This window comes from Pecten maximus, chromosome 10, assembly GCF_902652985.1.
Source record: "Pecten maximus chromosome 10, xPecMax1.1, whole genome shotgun sequence".
Taxonomy (NCBI): domain Eukaryota; kingdom Metazoa; phylum Mollusca; class Bivalvia; order Pectinida; family Pectinidae; genus Pecten; species Pecten maximus.
The window spans coordinates 7,503,191-7,521,613 of NC_047024.1; the positions used below are offsets into that span (position 1 = coordinate 7,503,191).

The window sequence follows — 18,423 nt, forward strand, 5'->3', positions numbered from 1 at the left end:
TTACAGCCAGTCACAATGATATTTACAGCACTATTTACAAACCCTAGGATCAGTCATGATTCACAAGCTCTGTGATTCACCATGCTGATTCAATTGATAATGTCTGGTTAATTTTCACCATGATAGATCAATTAAAAGCTAACTCAATAACAAGGGAAGTGACAGACAACTGGCACTGGCAATGTTTTTCGCTACCATTAGATACATGCAAAAAATACCCTACACACTCCACTGGTTCAGTCAAGACAAAAGAAATAATTAATGTCTTGCCATTTGAAAAACAAATTTGTTGGACCCTATGACAGGTTTCAAACATAAATAGATGGGGTCAAATGTAGAGCTGTCATTGATATGAGTTATGAGTATCAATATATATCGAAAGGAAAATATTGCGATATGTTCTTAAGATCGTTTTTATTCATTGTTCTCATTTGTTTGCAACATTGAATATTTTTACAACAGGAATTGTCAATCTGTGTTGAAAAAAAACAGAGATGATTTGTAGTTTTTATAAATCTGGAGAGTGGTTGTTTTGTGTATTATATAACACAGTCGGCAAATGGCTGCTCTCGAATAGCGAGAACAGATCCTGGAAAATAATCATTTTATCATCATATATAAATTTTACCACAGTTGTATACCTTTGTATCGATATTCTGAAGTATAAATCGATATCTTAGTGGAAGATGAGAATCGTTACTACATCAATATCGTTTGTAACGATGACAGCTCTAGTCAAAGGTTATTTGAAGGGGTAAAAGTACTTTGATCTTTTAACCTTGATCAATGACCACCAGAATATGATAATGTGTAGAACATGATGTTCTATAGCTACATCTAAATATGTATGATTTTGTACCTAATTAGTCAAATCAGCCACCAGCCACATTGTCATTAGAGAATCTGAAGTACTTACTGGTGGTGTTTTGGTCCCCAGATCACGGTTTAGTCGTTCTGTGAACCCAGCAATCAGACTGTTGCCTCCCACGACTATCACACTACTGTACAGACTCTACAGAGAAAAAAGATACATTATAATATACATCCAGTAAGTACCACAACACAACTGACACTTCCCAATAAAATAAAGGCTTTGTCACTATGATCAGGTTGAGATCATTATCACGACAGGGCTCAAAGTGGATAGTTTTACCAAGTGGACTATTTGGCTACCAAGTCATGAAATCTAGGGGCCAATTGGAAAAGTTAGTCGCCCGGCCTAGTTGTCTTAAAATTAATTTTTTTTTTAATTCTTTAGATCAGTAGAACATCTCGCTAACTTTTTCTATTGTGAACGTCATTTTAGCATTGACTGCAACATCTGGAAGATTAACCAAATCAAAAGTTTACAATTTTTTTAGTGGCCATGCAGGCACCTTATAAGCCAATAACTGGTCGCAAATGGTAAATTTAAGGCGCCATGGCCACTAAAATAGGCGCCACTTTGAGCCCTGCATGACAATTTCTTCAATCATAGTACATAGAACGAAGGAGTTTTATGGAGAATATTTACATGAAGCAGAAAACATTGAATTCATTTTTTTTCAAAAATAGTACACTGAATTTGAAGGAAAAAAAAAACATTTTCATTTTATCTTGATATGAGAAAATACAAAATACAGTTAAATGTGAAACTAATTTACTATTCAATTCAGACTTCACAGCCAATTAAAGCACTAGAATCATCTGCCCATGAATGTCATTGTGGCGAGTCAAGGGTCATCTTTAACAATAATACCTCAAAAACTTATAAGCTTTGAATACTGAACTCAATCCTGCCATATTAATTATTTCTTAAACCTTAAAAGGACTATTATCTTAATACAATATTACTGTACACAAATAATCAACTTACTGGTCGTATATCAATGTCACACATGCCAACACTGGTGGTCACAACATGTCCCGCACTTAACATTGTGTTTCCGCTCGGCAGGTCCTACAAATACACAGGATTTACATTATAACATTTCATTTCTTACTTAATGAGAGATATGATCCGTAACTGTGACTAATACCTTAATATTTTACTATTGTTCAACATTTACATGTTAACTCCATCTATGCCATAAAAATGATTTGATGCCACAATGCAAAGCTGTCATATACATGTACAGTAATGTATAACGTGATGTTGTTGGATCAACATCAAAATCAACACCGTAAGAATATGATATGGGTAATTTACTGAAGGATAAAACAGTCATGTGATGATAGACTGAATTTTAGATAAATATTCTAAACAATATCTCCATAATGATCCAGACAAATACTTTGTCTCCCATATTTCAAAATCATATACCTGTAAACTTTCGTTCAGTTCGAACAAAATTAAATATTTCACCGGGAAAAAAAAATTAAATTTACATTCTTCAATTGACTAATTTGAATTATCCAAAATAGTGCCAGTTACTAACAGCCAGAATTCGAAATAACACTAGCTAAAAAATAATTATTTTATTGAAAAAAACCCAGGTTTGAACTGTCTGCCGATTTGAAATGACCAGAGGTTTATTGTACAATTTAACATTGGTCACAGTAGGGGCGGTAGATGGAAGAGATAATGCAAAACAAATAATAACCTTAATCACTGAGGGGTCGAAGAGACCTTCTGATAATTTGAACTTCTCTGATCCGAAGTCTTGGTTGTAGCCATTTGGGAATTCATAGAGGACTGTAGGCATAGTCTCAGCCGTGCTACAAACAGAAATAACAATTCCATTACAACAATGTATGATTGATGACCAATATTAATCGAGATATACTATAGTTGAGGGCAAATTTCAACTAGAGCTGTCACCGAGGGCGTGACAAGAATACCCCCCGCTTTTCCATGATTGGTTTGGATACTTTGTGAAGCTGCCTATTTATGGTACTATAACCAAATCAGACATGTTCTATGTTTAGGTAAAAACTAAGTGAATGCATAGCCGAACAAAATTTTGCTTGTTTTAAAGAAAAAGGGGCCTAACTCTATTAGAACTGGTAATTCGGCAAAATCTTTGCATAGAGCTAAGCCTCATAGGGTCCTCTAACTACATACCAAATTTTAGTAAAATCCATTGAAAACAAAGCAAATGCATAGCTAGTAACCATTTTTTACATAAAGGGGTATAACTCTGTAAAAAGGTTTTTTTCGGAAGAAGCCGTTACTGGAGACACAACTTCATGCCATCCTTCAACTCTGTATAAAGTTTCAAGAAAATCCATCAAAAACTAAGTGAATGCATAGCCGGACAAAATTATGACACATTTTGTATGAAAAAGGGGCATAACTCTGTTAAAAAGGGCTAAAGTGGCATAATTTATTTAAAAGGACTACTTGGGGAAAGTCACAACACCATATGGTCTTTTAACTATACACCAATTTTGTGAAAACTGAGGAAATGCATAACTGGTCAAAATCATAACCATTTTTCAAATTAAGGGGCATAACTATGTAAAAAGCATTTTTTCGGAAAAAACATTTACTGGAGGCACAAGTGCATGCAGTCCTTCAACTGTGTAAAAAATTTCAAGAAAATCCATTGAAAACAAAGCAAATGCATAGCCGGACAAGCTAGTAACCATTTTTTACATAAAGGGGCATAACTCTGTAAAAAGGTTTTTTTCGGAAGAAGCCGTTACTGGAGACACAACTTCACGCCATCTTTCAACTCTGTATAAAGTTTCAAGAAAATCCATCAAAAACTAAGTGAATGCAAAGCCGGACAAAATTAAGACATATTTTGTATGAAAAAGGGGCATAACTCTGTTAAAAAGGGCTAAATCGCAAAATCACTTCAGGGGACACAAGTTCATATGGTCTTCTAACTATATACCAAATTTGAGTGAAATCCATAAAGAAATGAGCGAATGCATAGCCGGACAAATTTTGTGACAGACAGACGGACGGACGGACGGACGGACGGACAAGGTTATTCCAGTATACCCCCCCCCCCCCCTAACTTCGTTGCAGGGGGTATAATTAAGCTCTAATGGCTAGGAGTTTGATGAAATACTCAACTATCATTCCAAGTTACTGGTACAGTTAATAAGCAGAAAAGTCTACTGTGATATACATTGTGATGTTTTGATGCACTCTTGTTAAGTACATGTACATATAGTTTTTTGTTTGTTTGTTTTTGTTTAAAGTCCTATTAACAGCCAGGGTCATTTAAGGACGTGCCAGGTTTTGAAGGTTGAGAAAAGCCGGAGTACCCGGAGAAAAACCACCGGCCTACGGTCAGTACCTGGCAACTGCCCCACGTAGGTTTCAAACTCGAAACCCAGAGGTGGAGGGCTAGTGTTAAAGTGTCGGGACACCTTAACTTCTCGGCCACTGTGTCCCCCTTATGTATATATAGAGATATGAAGATCAAACAATGAGTTGTTGCAACATGAATGTTGCTTTTAAGTTGAAGAAATTAAAAAATTAGATAGCAAGGTAAAGAACTTTGTGAAGTATGGAAATAAAAGGAGTTCTAGTTAAAAGAAAAAGATTAATCAGAAAAAGACACAGCTGTAGTGTATACTTACCTATTGTCATATGGCGTGTCCATCACTTGAAGTGCAGAGGCAGCAAAATCTTGTAACACATCCTGTAATCAATACAGAAATATTTGTACTGGACAAAATTAATATCAAAGTTATTTTAACTGATCATCAATTCTCTTTTTCACTATTTTAGAGGATAAAATGATGTCAAGAAAAAATAGTGATATACATTTTGAAAAGAAAATCAGTAGCGAAACAATAAATACCTGGTACATACATGTACTTTTCTACTACATTGTATAACTTTTGATAGAGTTGTGTACCATAAACAAGAGATCCCAGAGGGATCTTGGCGCCCACCATTGAATGTTCTTCATAGGTTCCATGTCAGATTGATCTTTTCTCTACTTTTCTCTTCTTCTAAGTCTTACTAATCTGTGTAAATTCAGAAGAAACCTCTAGTACTTTTCAAACAAGGGAAACCTATATATAAAAGTTAAGATTAAGGCACCAAATGGAACCTATATATGGAATTTGAGAAAGATTCCTTCAGTACTTTCTGAGAAATAGCGATAACAAACTTCAATTGTCAAAATCCAAGATGGCTGCCTGTCGGCCATGTTGTTTTCCGATTGGTCTCAAAATACAATATGCATAACTAGGCACCTTGGGGAACCTACATATGAAATTTCAGGAAGATCCCTTCATTAGTTTCTTAGAAATAGCAATAACCAGTTTCAATTTTCGAAATCCAAGATGGCTGCCTGTCGGCCATGTTGTTTTCTGATTAGTCTCAAAATACAATATGCATAACCAGGCACCAAGGGGAACCTACATATGAAATTTCAGGAAGATCCCTTCAGTGCTTTCTGAGAATTATCAATAACAAACTTCAATTGTCAAAATCCAAGATGGCTGCCTGTCGGCCATGTTGTTTTCTGATTGGTCTCAAAATGCAATATGCATAACTAAGCACCAAGGGGAACCTACCTATGAAATTGGAGAAAGATCCCTTCAGTACTTTCTCAGAAATAGCGATAACAAACTTCAATGGTCAAAATCCAAGATGGCTGCCTGTCGGCCATGTTGTTTTCCGATCGGTCCCAAAATGCAATATGCATAACTACGCACCAAGGGGAACCTACATATGAAATTTGAGAAAGATCCCTTCAGTACTTTCTCAGAAATAGCGATAACAAACTTCAATGATCAAAATCCAAGATGGCTGCCTGTCGGCCATGTTGTTTTCCGATCGGTCCCAAAATGCAATATGCATAACTAGGCACCAAGGGGAACCTACATATGAAATTTGAGAAAGATCCCTTCGGTGCTTTCTCAGAAATAGCGATAACAAACTTCAATGGTCAAAATCCAAGATGGCTGCCTGTCGGCCATGTTGTTTTCCGATCGGTCCCAAAATGCAATATGCATAACTACGCACCAAGGGGAACCTACATATGAAATTTGAGAAAGATCCCTTCAGTACTTTCTCAGAAATAGCGATAACAAACTTCAATGGTCAAAATCCAAGATGGCTGCCTGTCGGCCATGTTGTTTTCTGATTAGTCTCAAAATACAATATGCATAACCAGGCACCAAGGGGAACCTACATATGAAATTTCAGGAAGATCCCTTCAGTGCTTTCTGAGAATTATCAATAACAAACTTCAATTGTCAAAATCCAAGATGGCTGCCTGTCGGCCATGTTGTTTTCTGATTGGTCTCAAAATGCAATATGCATAACTAAGCACCAAGGGGAACCTACCTATGAAATTGGAGAAAGATCCCTTCAGTACTTTCTCAGAAATAGCGATAACAAACTTCAAATGGTCAAAATCCAAGATGGCTGCCTGTCGGCCATGTTGTTTTCCGATCGGTCCCAAAATGCAATATGCATAACTACGCACCAAGGGGAACCTACATATGAAATTTGAGAAAGATCCCTTCAGTACTTTCTCAGAAATAGCGATAACAAACTTCAATGGATCAAAATCCAAGATGGCTGCCTGTCGGCCATGTTGTTTTCCGATCGGTCCCAAAATGCAATATGCATAACTACGGCACCAAGGGGAACCTACATATGAAATTTGAGAAAGATCCCTTCAGTACTTTCTCAGAAATAGCGATAACAAACTTCAATGATCAAAATCCAAGATGGCTGCCTGTCGGCCATGTTGTTTTCCGATCGGTCCCAAAATGCAATATGCATAACTAGGCACCAAGGGGAACCTACATATGAAATTTAAGAAAGATCCCTTCGGTGCTTTCTCAGAAATAGCGATAACAAACTTCAATGGTCAAAATCCAAGATGGCTGCCTGTCGGCCATGTTGTTTTCCGATCGGTCCCAAAATGCAATATGCATAACTACGCACCAAGGGGAACCTACATATGAAATTTGAGAAAGATCCCTTCAGTACTTTCTCAGAAATAGCGATAACAAACTTCAATGGTCAAAATCCAAGATGGCTGCCTGTCGGCCATGTTGTTTTCCGATCGGTCCCAAAATGCAATATGCATAACTACGCACCAAGGGGAACCTACATATGAAATTTGAGAAAGATCCCTTCAGTACTTTCTGAGGATTAGCGATAACAAGAATTGTTTACGGACGGACGGACGGACGGACGGACGGACGGAGGGAGGGACGGACGGACGGACGGACGACGGACCACGGACGCAGGGCGATTTGAATACAGTGATTATAAGCCAACATATATCTGTAAAACCACCTGTAACTTCATTTCACACACATTTAACAATACAATGTGGACAACCAATCACATTACCTAAAAGTACATCAAGATGCTACTACACATACTGTAATATTCTGTTTAGAATCACAAAATGAACTGTCTTTAACAACGAGAGCTGTATTCATGCCATACTTCATGTCTGGCTGAGGAGAAGTTATCTCATGTCGAAGTTCATGACTTTATATCTGGCTGAGGAGTTGCCCCCATACAAAGTTCATGACTTTATATCTGGCTGAGAAGTCGAGATGCCCCCATGCCAAAGTTCATGACTTTTTGCCAGCTGACTGAGGATTTGCCCCCGTGCCAAAGTTCATGTCTTTCTACCAGCCCCCATTTTTTGCCCCTATACAAAGTTCATGACTTTATATCTGGCTGAGGAGATGTCCCCATGCCGAAGTTCATGACTTTCTACCAGCTGACTGAGGCTTGTAACAGGTGACTTTATTGATCATAAGTGCATGAATACATCATAACATTTATAAATACTGAATTACATGTCCTCTATATAAACTATAAAGGTTAAAATTGTTATAATAGAATTAGGACCAACAGTAGAAGTAGGCTGTGAAACCCTTGTTATTACTTTGTACTTTCTGTTATAATAGGAAGAGAAGACAATTATATGTACATAATCCACTGTAGATAAAAAAACCTGGAAAGGAAGGACAAATACCCCCAAATTATGATTTACCTTGAATCTTTCCTAAATACAAATTCCTTAATTCTAAGTAACCACTCCCAAAGTATGATTTACCTTGAAACATCTACTAAAGACCCTTGGAAAGCCTTAAATCAATATTTTACCTTGACCATGTAGTTATGGAAAGACTTGGTAACTTCGGGAGTGTCCTTCTTTTTCCATATGGCATCTTCCATTATGGATACAGGTTCCTGTAGTAGAAGTAATATATATAAATGTACAGGTGCTGTCAAATATCTGGAGTATCTTTGTGTATATTAATTGTATATGTACAGATAATGTAAAATACATCTGGAGTATATTTGTGTACATTAATTGTATATGTACATATAATGTAAAATATATCTGGATTATCTTTGTGTACATTAATTGTATATGTACATATAATGTAAAATATATCTGGAGTATCTTTGTGTACATTAATTATATATGTACAGGTACTGTCAAATATCTGGGGTATCTATGTGTACATTAATTGTATATGTACATATAATGTAAAATATATCTGGAGTATCTTTGTGTACATTAATTGTATATGTACAGGTACTGTCAAATATCTGGAGTATCTTTGTGTACATTAATTGTATATGTACAGATAATGTAAAATATATCTGGGGTATCTATGTGTACATTAATTGTATATGTACATATAATGTAAAATATATCTGGAGTATCTTTGTGTACATTAATTGTATATGTACAGGTACTGTCAAATATCTGGGGTATCTTTGTGTACATTAATTGTATATGTACAGGTACTGTCAAATATCTGGGGTATCTTTGTGTACATTAATTGTATATGTACAGGTACTGTCAAATATCTGGAGTATCTTTGTGTACATTAATTGTATATGCTCTTAAATCTCTTGAGCTGCTCATTATTATGTTCATACTGTTAATGATTAGACAGGGTCTAATGGTGTCAGTAACAATAACACATACTACATACAGGATTCATGAATTACAAGAAAAGTAAGGACAGTACATTATCATCAAACTGCTGCATACTACTGTCGTGATCAATCAAATGCCATTATACATCTCAAATGTACTAAGAACAAGTTTTTATTTATAGATTTTAATAATCTCTTCCATTTGTTCAACAATGAGATTGCAATGTCCTATGACCTGTATGGCAGATCAGTTACATTGACTCCTCCAGACCTTACCTTGTTCTGTATCATATATGGGGGTATGACGTCGACCTCACACTCCTCCAGATCTTACCTTGTTCTGTATCATGTACGGGGGTATGACGTCGACCTCACACTCCTTCAGACCTTACCTTGTTCTGTATCATGTACGGGGGTATGACGTCGACCTCACACTCCTCCAGATCTTACCTTGTTCTGTATCATGTATGAGGGGGGATGACGTCGACCTCACACTCCTCCAGATCTTACCTTGTTCTGTATCATGTATGAGGGGGGATGACGTCGACCTCACACTCCTTCAGATCTTACCTTGTTCTGTATCATATATGGGGGTATGACATCGACTTCACACTCCTTCAGACCTTACCTTGTTCTGTATCATGTACGGGGGTATGACGTCGACCTCACACTCCTCCAGATCTTACCTTGTTCTGTATCATGTATGGGGGTATGACGTCGACCTCACACTCCTCCAGATCTTACCTTGTTCTGTATCATATATGGGGGTATGACGTCGACCTCACACTCCTCCAGATCTTACCTTGTTCTGTATCATGTATAGGGGTATGACGTCGACCTCACACTCCCCCAGATCTTACCTTGTTCTGTATTATGTATGGGGGTATGACGTCGACCTCACACTCCTCCAAACCTTACCTTGTTCTGTATCATGTATGGGGCATGACGTAGACCTCACACTCCTCCAGATCTTACCTTGTTCTGTATCATGTACAGGGGTATGACGTCGACCTCACACTCCTCCAGACCTTACCTTGTTATGTATCATATATGGGGGTATCTGTGCTCATGCTATCGATCGCATTTTGCGCATTTCACGAAATGTAATCACTAATTGCGAAAATATAATGAAGTATTTTCGCAACTTTTGCGAAACTGTTTTTAACCTAAGACATACATACTATAAACTGCATAAATATCCCCCTGTCTTAAATCTTTAATTCAACCACTTACGTTTTCACTAATTACGATGTCATTGCATCTTACTTATCCTATGATCGAACTACATGATTAGCACATGTCATGTATGTTACGGAAACGGAAGTACTTAAATAAATCTGAATCATTTGAGCGTTTGTTTCATGGGCAATGCTTTGTAAAGCATTTATAAAACTTGGGCAAAAACATGGCAACTGTGACCCTGTGGCAGACGAATGTTCTGCCTCTGCCGCAAGCTTACATTGCTCTAAAAACAAAATGACAATTGTCTGTTCAATGTTATTTCAACTTTCATTAATTGTATGTACAATATTATTTAGTATTTAACAAGTATGTAGCAGTCAATGACTCAATGTCTTGTATCACGAACATTACATAAGGTACAATTCACGGTAAACTCCACGTTGTGACAGGGCTGCAAAATTATTTGTTCAGGGTGATTTATGTATGAAGCATCTATTTGGAAATGCATCTGTTTGGAAAAAATGCCGTGAATAGGTTATGCAGCAGATATTCTCCAAATCCAATATAATTATCACCAATATGATCTAAAGGAATAGGAACAGTCAATTCAATTTTCGCAAAAAAATAAATAAATAAATAAATAAATAAAAAAAATACCCGGGAACGATAAGATTAAAACATAAGTTGTGGTTTGAAAATCAAGTTGAAAATCAAGTTCATATAACTTTTAAAAGTATAACATTATTTCAGTGTAATCTCAAGTATGTTCTTTTTCAATATGAAAATAATAGCAGCTAAAACACAACTGTTTTGGTATGATACAGATGTACAATGCTTTTTTAGTTGGTTGAATATTTTTTGTTTACACTGAGGTAAAACATGATATTTGGCAGTATTTTGTAATTTATAAATTCTTAAATAAACGACACTTTTAATGCCTGCATTAACTAATAAAATAGTTTAACACATTGTATTAATATATATATATCAAACAAATATGCGTGTGCTATATTTAGTTATTAAATTCTAAGCAATAACATTGTCTTGTTAAAACCATTTCTTATTTGCTAAAGAAAAAAAGGTATTTTAGCAACATTTGCTAAAGGATTTTTACGCCTAGAGTGAGCAGAGGGTATGACGTCGACCTCATACTCCTCCAGATCTTACCTTGTTCTGTATCATGTATGGGGGGGTATGACGTCGACCTCACACTCCTCCAGATCTTACCTTGTTCTGTATTATGTATGGGGTATGACGTCGACCTCATACTCCTCCAGACCTTACCTTGTTCTGTATCATGTATAGGGGTATGACGTCGACCTCACACTCCCCCAGATCTTACCTTGTTCTGTATCATGTATGGGGCATGACGTCGACCTTATCTTGTTCTGTATCATATATGGGGTATGACGTCGACCTCACACTCCTCCAGATCTTACCTTGTTCTGTATCATATATGGGGGTATGACATCGACCTCACACTCCTCCAGACCTTACCTTGTTCTGTATCATGCATAGGGGTATGACGTCGACCTCACACTCCCCCAGATCTTACCTTGTTATGTATCATATATGGGGGTATGACGTCGACCTCACACTCCTCCAGATCTTAACTTGTTCTGTATTATGTATGGAGGTATGACGTCGACCTCATACTCCTCCAGATCTTACCTTGTACTGTATCATATATGGGGTATGACGTTGACCTCACACTCCTCCAGATCTTACCTTGTTCTGTATCATGTATGGGGTTATGACGTCGACCTCACACTCCTCCAGATCTTACCTTGTTATGTATCATGTATGGGGGTATGACGTCGACCTCACACTCCTCCAGATCTTACCTTGTTCTGTATCATGTATGGGGGTATGACGTCGACCTCACACTCCTCCAGACCTACCCTTGTTCTGTATCATATATGGGGGTATGACGTCGACCTCACACTCCCCCAGATCTTACCTTGTTATGTATCATATATGGGGTTATGACGTCGAGCTCACACTCCTCCAGATCTTACCTTGTTCTGTATCATGTATGGGGTATGACGTCGACCTCACACTCCTCCAGATCTTACCTTGTTCTGTGTCATGTACAGGGGTATGACGTCGACCTCACACTCCTCCAGACCTTACCTTGTTATGTATCATATATGGGGGTATGACGTCGACCTCATACTCCTCCAGATCTTACCTTGTTCTGTATCATGTATGGGGGGGTATGACGTCGACCTCACACTCCTCCAGATCTTACCTTGTTCTGTATTATGTATGGGGGTATGACGTCGACCTCACACTCCTCCAGATCTTACCTTGTTCTGTATCATATATGGGGGTATGACGTTGACCTCACACTCCTCCAGACCTTACCTTGTTCTGTATCATGTATGGGGTATGACGTCGACCTCACACTCCTCCAGATCTTACCTTGTTCTGTATCATATATGGGGGTATGACGTCGACCTCATACTCCTCCAGATCTTACCTTGTTCCGTATCATGTATAGGGGTATGACATCGACCTCACACTCCTCCAGATCTTACCTTGTTATGTATCATATATGGGGTTATGACGTCGACCTCATACTCCTCCAGATCTTACCTTGTTCTGTATCATATATGGGGTATGACGTCGACCTCATACTCCTCCAGATCTTACCTTGTTCTGTATCATGTATAGGGGTATGACGTCGACCTCACACTCCTCCAGATCTTACCTTGTTCTGTATCATATATGGGGGTATGACGTCGACCTCATACTCCTCCAGATCTTACCTTGTTCTGTATCATGTATGGGGTATGACGTCGACCACATACTCCTCCAGATCTTACCTTGTTCTGGATCATGTATGGGGTATGACATCGACCTCATACTCCTCCAGATCTTACCTTGTTCTGTATCATGTATGGGGGGGTATTATGTCGACCTCACACTCCTCCAGATCTTACCTTGTTCTGTATCATGTACGGGGGTATGACGTCGACCTCACACTCCTCCAGATCTTACCTTGTTCTGTATCATATATGGGGGTATGACGTCGACCTCACACTCCTCCAGACCTTACCTTGTTCTGTATCATGTATGGGGGTATGACGTCGACCTTATCTTGTTCTGTATCATGTATGGGGGGGTATGACGTCGACCTCACACTCCTCCAGATCTTACCTTTTTCTGTATCATATATGGGGGTATGACGTCGACCTCACACTCCTCCAGACCTTACCTTGTTCTGTATCATATATGGGGGTATAACGTCGACCTCACACTCCTCCAGATCTTACCTTGTTCTGTATCATGTACGGGGGTATGACGTCGACCTCACACTCCTCCAGACCTTACCTTGTTCTGTATCATGTATGGGGTATGACGTCGACCTCATACTCCTCCAGATCTTACCTTGTTCTGTATCATATATGGGGGTATGACATCAACCACATATTCCTCCAGATCTTACCTTGTCCTGTATCATGTATGGGGGTATGACGTCAATCTCTAACTCCTCCATGAGTTTCTTGCACTCCAGTGATATAAAGTCTCCAGCCAGTGGTGATTTCACAATAGCTGTAAATATATTAAGATCAAAGCAATAAGATTAAGGACTGTTAGATACAATTATCTGCACAGCCTTACACAAACATGTCTGTTCAACAGATATTATTTGATTACAATAGAATATCTTTTAGTTTCGGTAGATGTATGAAACAAATCTAAATGGTACAAGTATATTGATCAGGAATAAAACTAAAGTGTTCCAAAAGATGGATTTTTCGGCATAGCCGTATAATATTCTTTTGGCCCCGGATATGACGCGACAGGTGGCATTACTGGTCAAGATGAAGTATGTGATTGGTCAATGTAGAGGTAAATGCAAAATGCAGATATACAGTTAAAAACGAAACAATGCAATAAGTGGATGTATCTTTTCAAATGACATATTAATTAAATTATATTTCTAATTCAAATGCAGTTTTTATCACCAAAAATGATCCAAACCTATATAATTTTGTTATCCGAGCTGAAACGCATTAGTTCGTCAATTTATTTCACCAGCAAACCACCAGCATTGAAACTATGCCGTTTATCTTTTTTAAAGATATTTCTTGTTTAATGTTATTGCTCCACATAATTTACAATACTATTGACATGCTTGACATTCAGATTACTGGATTAATGGCACTTACCTTGACCTATGACATAGCCGTCGTACATAGGAACTGTCCCTATCTAGGACCTATGACATAGCCGTCATACACAGGGACAGCTGTTGTGTGTGTAACCCCTATCTAGGACCTGACCTTCAGAGCGATCTATCAATGTCACTTACCTTGACCTATGACATAGCCGTCGTACACAGGAACAGCTGTTGTGTGTGTGTTGCCCCTATCTAGGACCCGACCTTCAGAGCGATCTATCAATGTCACTTACCTTGACCTATGACATAGCCGTCGTAAACAGGGACAGCTGTTGTGTGTGTTGCCCCACTATCTAGTACCAGACCTGTAGATCTTCCATTTGCAAATCTTGTAATTGTTAAAGAAAATGATGAAAAGCTTTAAGTACATAACTGTGTGTCTTGTATTTTCTCTGGCTAGATGAATAAAAATCATGATCATCAGTACAAAATGGCAGTGCAGTCAACTTATTCTGATAAGTATTGTTTGTCTTCATCAATTATACCTGGTATTAAAAGATGGTGGCAATATAATGTGAAGAAGATATTTCAGTCCACATGGACTCAGAGATGTATGAAACAAGAGATCCCAGAGGGATCTTGGCTCCCACCATTGAATGATCTTCATAGGTTCCATGTTAGATTGATCTTTTCTCTACTTTTCCCTTCATTTTACTAATCTGTGCAAATTGAGACATCCCTCCAGTACTTTTCAAACAAGGGAATCCTAGCTATATAAGAAAGAGAAGATAATGGCTGTTTGTTTGCCAGGTTGTTTTCAGGACAGACTGGTCCAAAAATGAAATACAAGAAACCAAGGGGAACCTACTTGAGAAAGATCCATTCAGTACTTTGAGAAATAGAGATAACAAACTTCAATTGTAAAAATCCAAGATCGCGGTCTGTCGGCCATATTGTTTTCTGATTGTTCTCAAAATGCAATTAGCATAACGAGGCACCAAGGTGAACCTCCATATGAAATTTCAGAAAGATCCATTCAGTACCTTCTCAGAAATAGTGATAACAAACTTCAATTGTCAAAATCCAAGATGGCTGCCTGTCGGCCATGTTGTTTTCTGATTGTTCTCAAAACGCAATATGCATAACTAGGCACCAAGGGAAACCTACATATGAAATTTCAGAAAGATCCATTCAGTACTTTCTTGGAAATAGTGATAACAAACTTAAATTGTCAAAATCCAAGATGGCTGCCTGTCGGCCATGTTGTTTTCTGATTGGTCTCAAAACGCAATATGCATAAGTAGGCACCAAGGGAAACTTACATATGAAAATTGAGAAAGATCCATTCAGTACATTCTCAGAAATAGTGATAACAAACTTCAATTGTCAAAATCCAAGATGGCTGCCTGGCGGCCATGTTGTGTTCTGATTGGTCTCAAATCGCAATATGCATAACTAGGCACCAAGGGAAACCTACATATGAAATTTCAGAAAGATCCATTCAGTACTTTCTCAGAAATAGTGATAACAAACTTCAATTGTCAAAATCCAAGATGGCTGCCTGTCGGCCATGTTGTTTTCCGATTGGTCTCAAAACGCAATATGCATAACTAGGCACCAAGGGGAACCTTCATATGAAATTTGAGAAAGATCCCTTCAGTACTTTCTGAGAAATAGGGATAACAAGAATTGTTTACGGACGGAGGGACGGACGGAGGGACGGACCACGGACGCAGGGCGATTTGAATAGACCACCATCTGATGATGGTGGGCTAAAAATTAAAGATATTATATCTAATAGATTTCTAATTCTCTACTTTTGTTTCTATCCAAAGTATTAAATGTCTAAACTTTGATTAAATGTTATCCAAATGCACAAAAGTCACTGATAACAATTGAATTGAGAAGTATTTTCTTGACAGAACACTACCTCACTTTTGGCCTTTAATTGATTGAGTGTTTGCCCATGTGTGGTAGTCTATAAAATTGCTAAGTTGCTACTTCTGCTTAGAGTTCAGCATTTTGAGAATGAGATGACAGTTGGTTCCCCCATTGTCAGTTTAATGTGACTGGGTGTGATGCCTGCCGGGTGTCTTCTACAAGGTAGTACAAGATACAGTTGACACCAGATTTACACTATCATAAGGATCAAAGCAAACCTCAGTCTCTCAATACACCTACACTACAGTCTACACACACTTATTTTGTACACTGAGGAATCTGTTTTAAATGACCAAAGCTGTTCATAGATTGTTAAACAACGTAAACAAAACCAATCTTTGATAGCACTTCGTATGACAGGAGAAGTAACTCTTCCATATTAGGCAAAAGGATACGCTGAGAGAACTGCATTTTTACACAAGAAAAAGGCAGGAACATTGTAGGTTTCAAACATGATTTCTGTTAATCTTTCTCTTTTTCCTCGGCTATTCCACTGGAAAACAAAAATAAACGCATGATAATATAGACTTTTCCTTTCATTATTGTCAACATCATACTAATAATTCATATCAATCCAAGTGAAATTACAAGAAACTGTTTGAATTTTCAAAGCAGTACAGCTCACATTCATTACAGCACAAACAAAGATCTCATTAAAAAAAACACACAAACCATTCTTATGTGCAGGTTTGTGATAAAGCATTTTTATTGTATTCAGAATATCAAGTCTGCTTTCCCGAAACATTTGGATAAAAAACATTTTACATATGGTATCCAAGTATTACATGAAAATGTAATGAATCCCTATGCTTGCAAACATTTTGAAAAACACCTACCAGTAGGTATATTGTACTTAATATTATCAAGCACATCCTATCTGTTCACATGCAAAAGTCTTTTTCCTAAAGAAAAATTGTATTGCAATTCTTCTAATTCTCCCTACATTTTTAATCTTAAAACTTTATCATGTAACTTACTGCTGGTTCTGACATCATCACAGGGTGCATGTTAGCTTCAGATTTGATGTTCTTAGAGTATGTGTAGTCCATCACCTTTTCAAAAATCTCCCAATTATCAACTATAACAAAAAAAACAAAAACAAAAAAACATTGCAATTATTAAAAATAATATTCAGCAGTTTGGAGATGATAGGGTTCCAATCACGTATGATCAGTGTACAATGTGTACCTTCATCATTCCAACAAAACAGGTCACATTACGGAAAAAAAAAAAAAAGGTTTCAAACACATAAAAATGTTTCAGTACCAAGCCAGTGTCCGGTTTCAATGTTACAACCTATCTGACTGCTCTTATTTCTGGGTTTTGTCTCATGACTGACAATAGTCATTGTTCTGTCTGCATTCAAGGTGTTCTGAACTGGTTGTCATACTCAAGTATGATATAAGTTTTTGAGAAAACTAAATAATTTCCATGACCTAATGTATACACTAGACATAATGAAAGAGGAGCAACATTAAGACATGAAAATAGGTGTTACTGCACACTATCATAAGTGAGGCTGCACATGTTACAGGAACAATAGAATATTACTTAAGTACATGAATATGTATATTTCAATCTTTACAACAGTAAATAGAAATCAAATTATTGTTCCTTTTTCTATTTTTTGTCCATCCACTAACTGTGTCACAGTGAAATGCTCATAGATTAACTGTGAAGTTTGACGTACTCATGCCATCCTTGAGGAAGCTGCTGATCTCCATCCCTTTACGTGGCACTTTCAGCATAGTGGTGTCAATGTAGTACTTCTTATCGGCCTGTTTAATCTCTTTGTCTTCTGTTTCCATGGCAGCCTCCAGATCCTCAATGACCCCCACATGTGTGGGTATCTCTGCCTGCAGTTATCAGAAGACAGAAAAATATATCAAAAACAAATAAAAAATTTAATTACATATTCTAATGTTCTGTTTTCTAATCTTAATTTTCAAATGTGTTGTTACCGGTAATTGTTTATTACAGTAAAATTGTGTCTTTTTCAAAATGGAAGTCAGTTTGAAACTTTTCATTTAATATATAAGAGAGAAATGACTCTTGGCTTTAATTCTTTTCCATAACTGTCTTCAATATTACCTTTGGGGAATCTTCTCCAGCATATCCAGCACGGACGGAATAAGAGCCTATATCAAAAACCAATGCCCCAACTTCATCTGTAACAGCAAAATTTATTATTTAATATTACATTTTGAAACAGGATTGTTTGACATATCTGATCATCACACTGCACCACATTCCTACAGTTTGATCCTTAACCTTCAGGTGATTATAGGGGATCGGACACAATGAGGGATAAAGGAGGCCATTCAAATCAGGCTCCACCCCAACAAAC

At 37.5% G+C, this 18,423-nt stretch overlaps 1 protein-coding gene across 1 annotated transcript in view; it reads right to left on the reverse strand.

Annotated features, from left to right (window-relative positions):
* The window catches only part of LOC117335803 (actin-like protein 6B), a 38,322-nt gene that overhangs the window by 16,521 nt on the left and 3,378 nt on the right, over nucleotides 1–18,423 (reverse strand). Inside the window, exons 2-12 of the mRNA XM_033895997.1 lie at nucleotides 18,168–18,244; nucleotides 17,767–17,932; nucleotides 17,054–17,154; nucleotides 16,472–16,569; nucleotides 14,429–14,523; nucleotides 13,458–13,564; nucleotides 8,036–8,122; nucleotides 4,519–4,580; nucleotides 2,583–2,697; nucleotides 1,856–1,939; nucleotides 917–1,012 (exon numbers count right to left, since the gene is read on the reverse strand). Coding sequence (XP_033751888.1) covers nucleotides 917–1,012; nucleotides 1,856–1,939; nucleotides 2,583–2,697; nucleotides 4,519–4,580; nucleotides 8,036–8,122; nucleotides 13,458–13,564; nucleotides 14,429–14,523; nucleotides 16,472–16,569; nucleotides 17,054–17,154; nucleotides 17,767–17,932; nucleotides 18,168–18,244 — 1,088 coding nt within the window. The remainder of the gene's footprint in view (nucleotides 1–916; nucleotides 1,013–1,855; nucleotides 1,940–2,582; nucleotides 2,698–4,518; nucleotides 4,581–8,035; nucleotides 8,123–13,457; nucleotides 13,565–14,428; nucleotides 14,524–16,471; nucleotides 16,570–17,053; nucleotides 17,155–17,766; nucleotides 17,933–18,167; nucleotides 18,245–18,423) is intronic.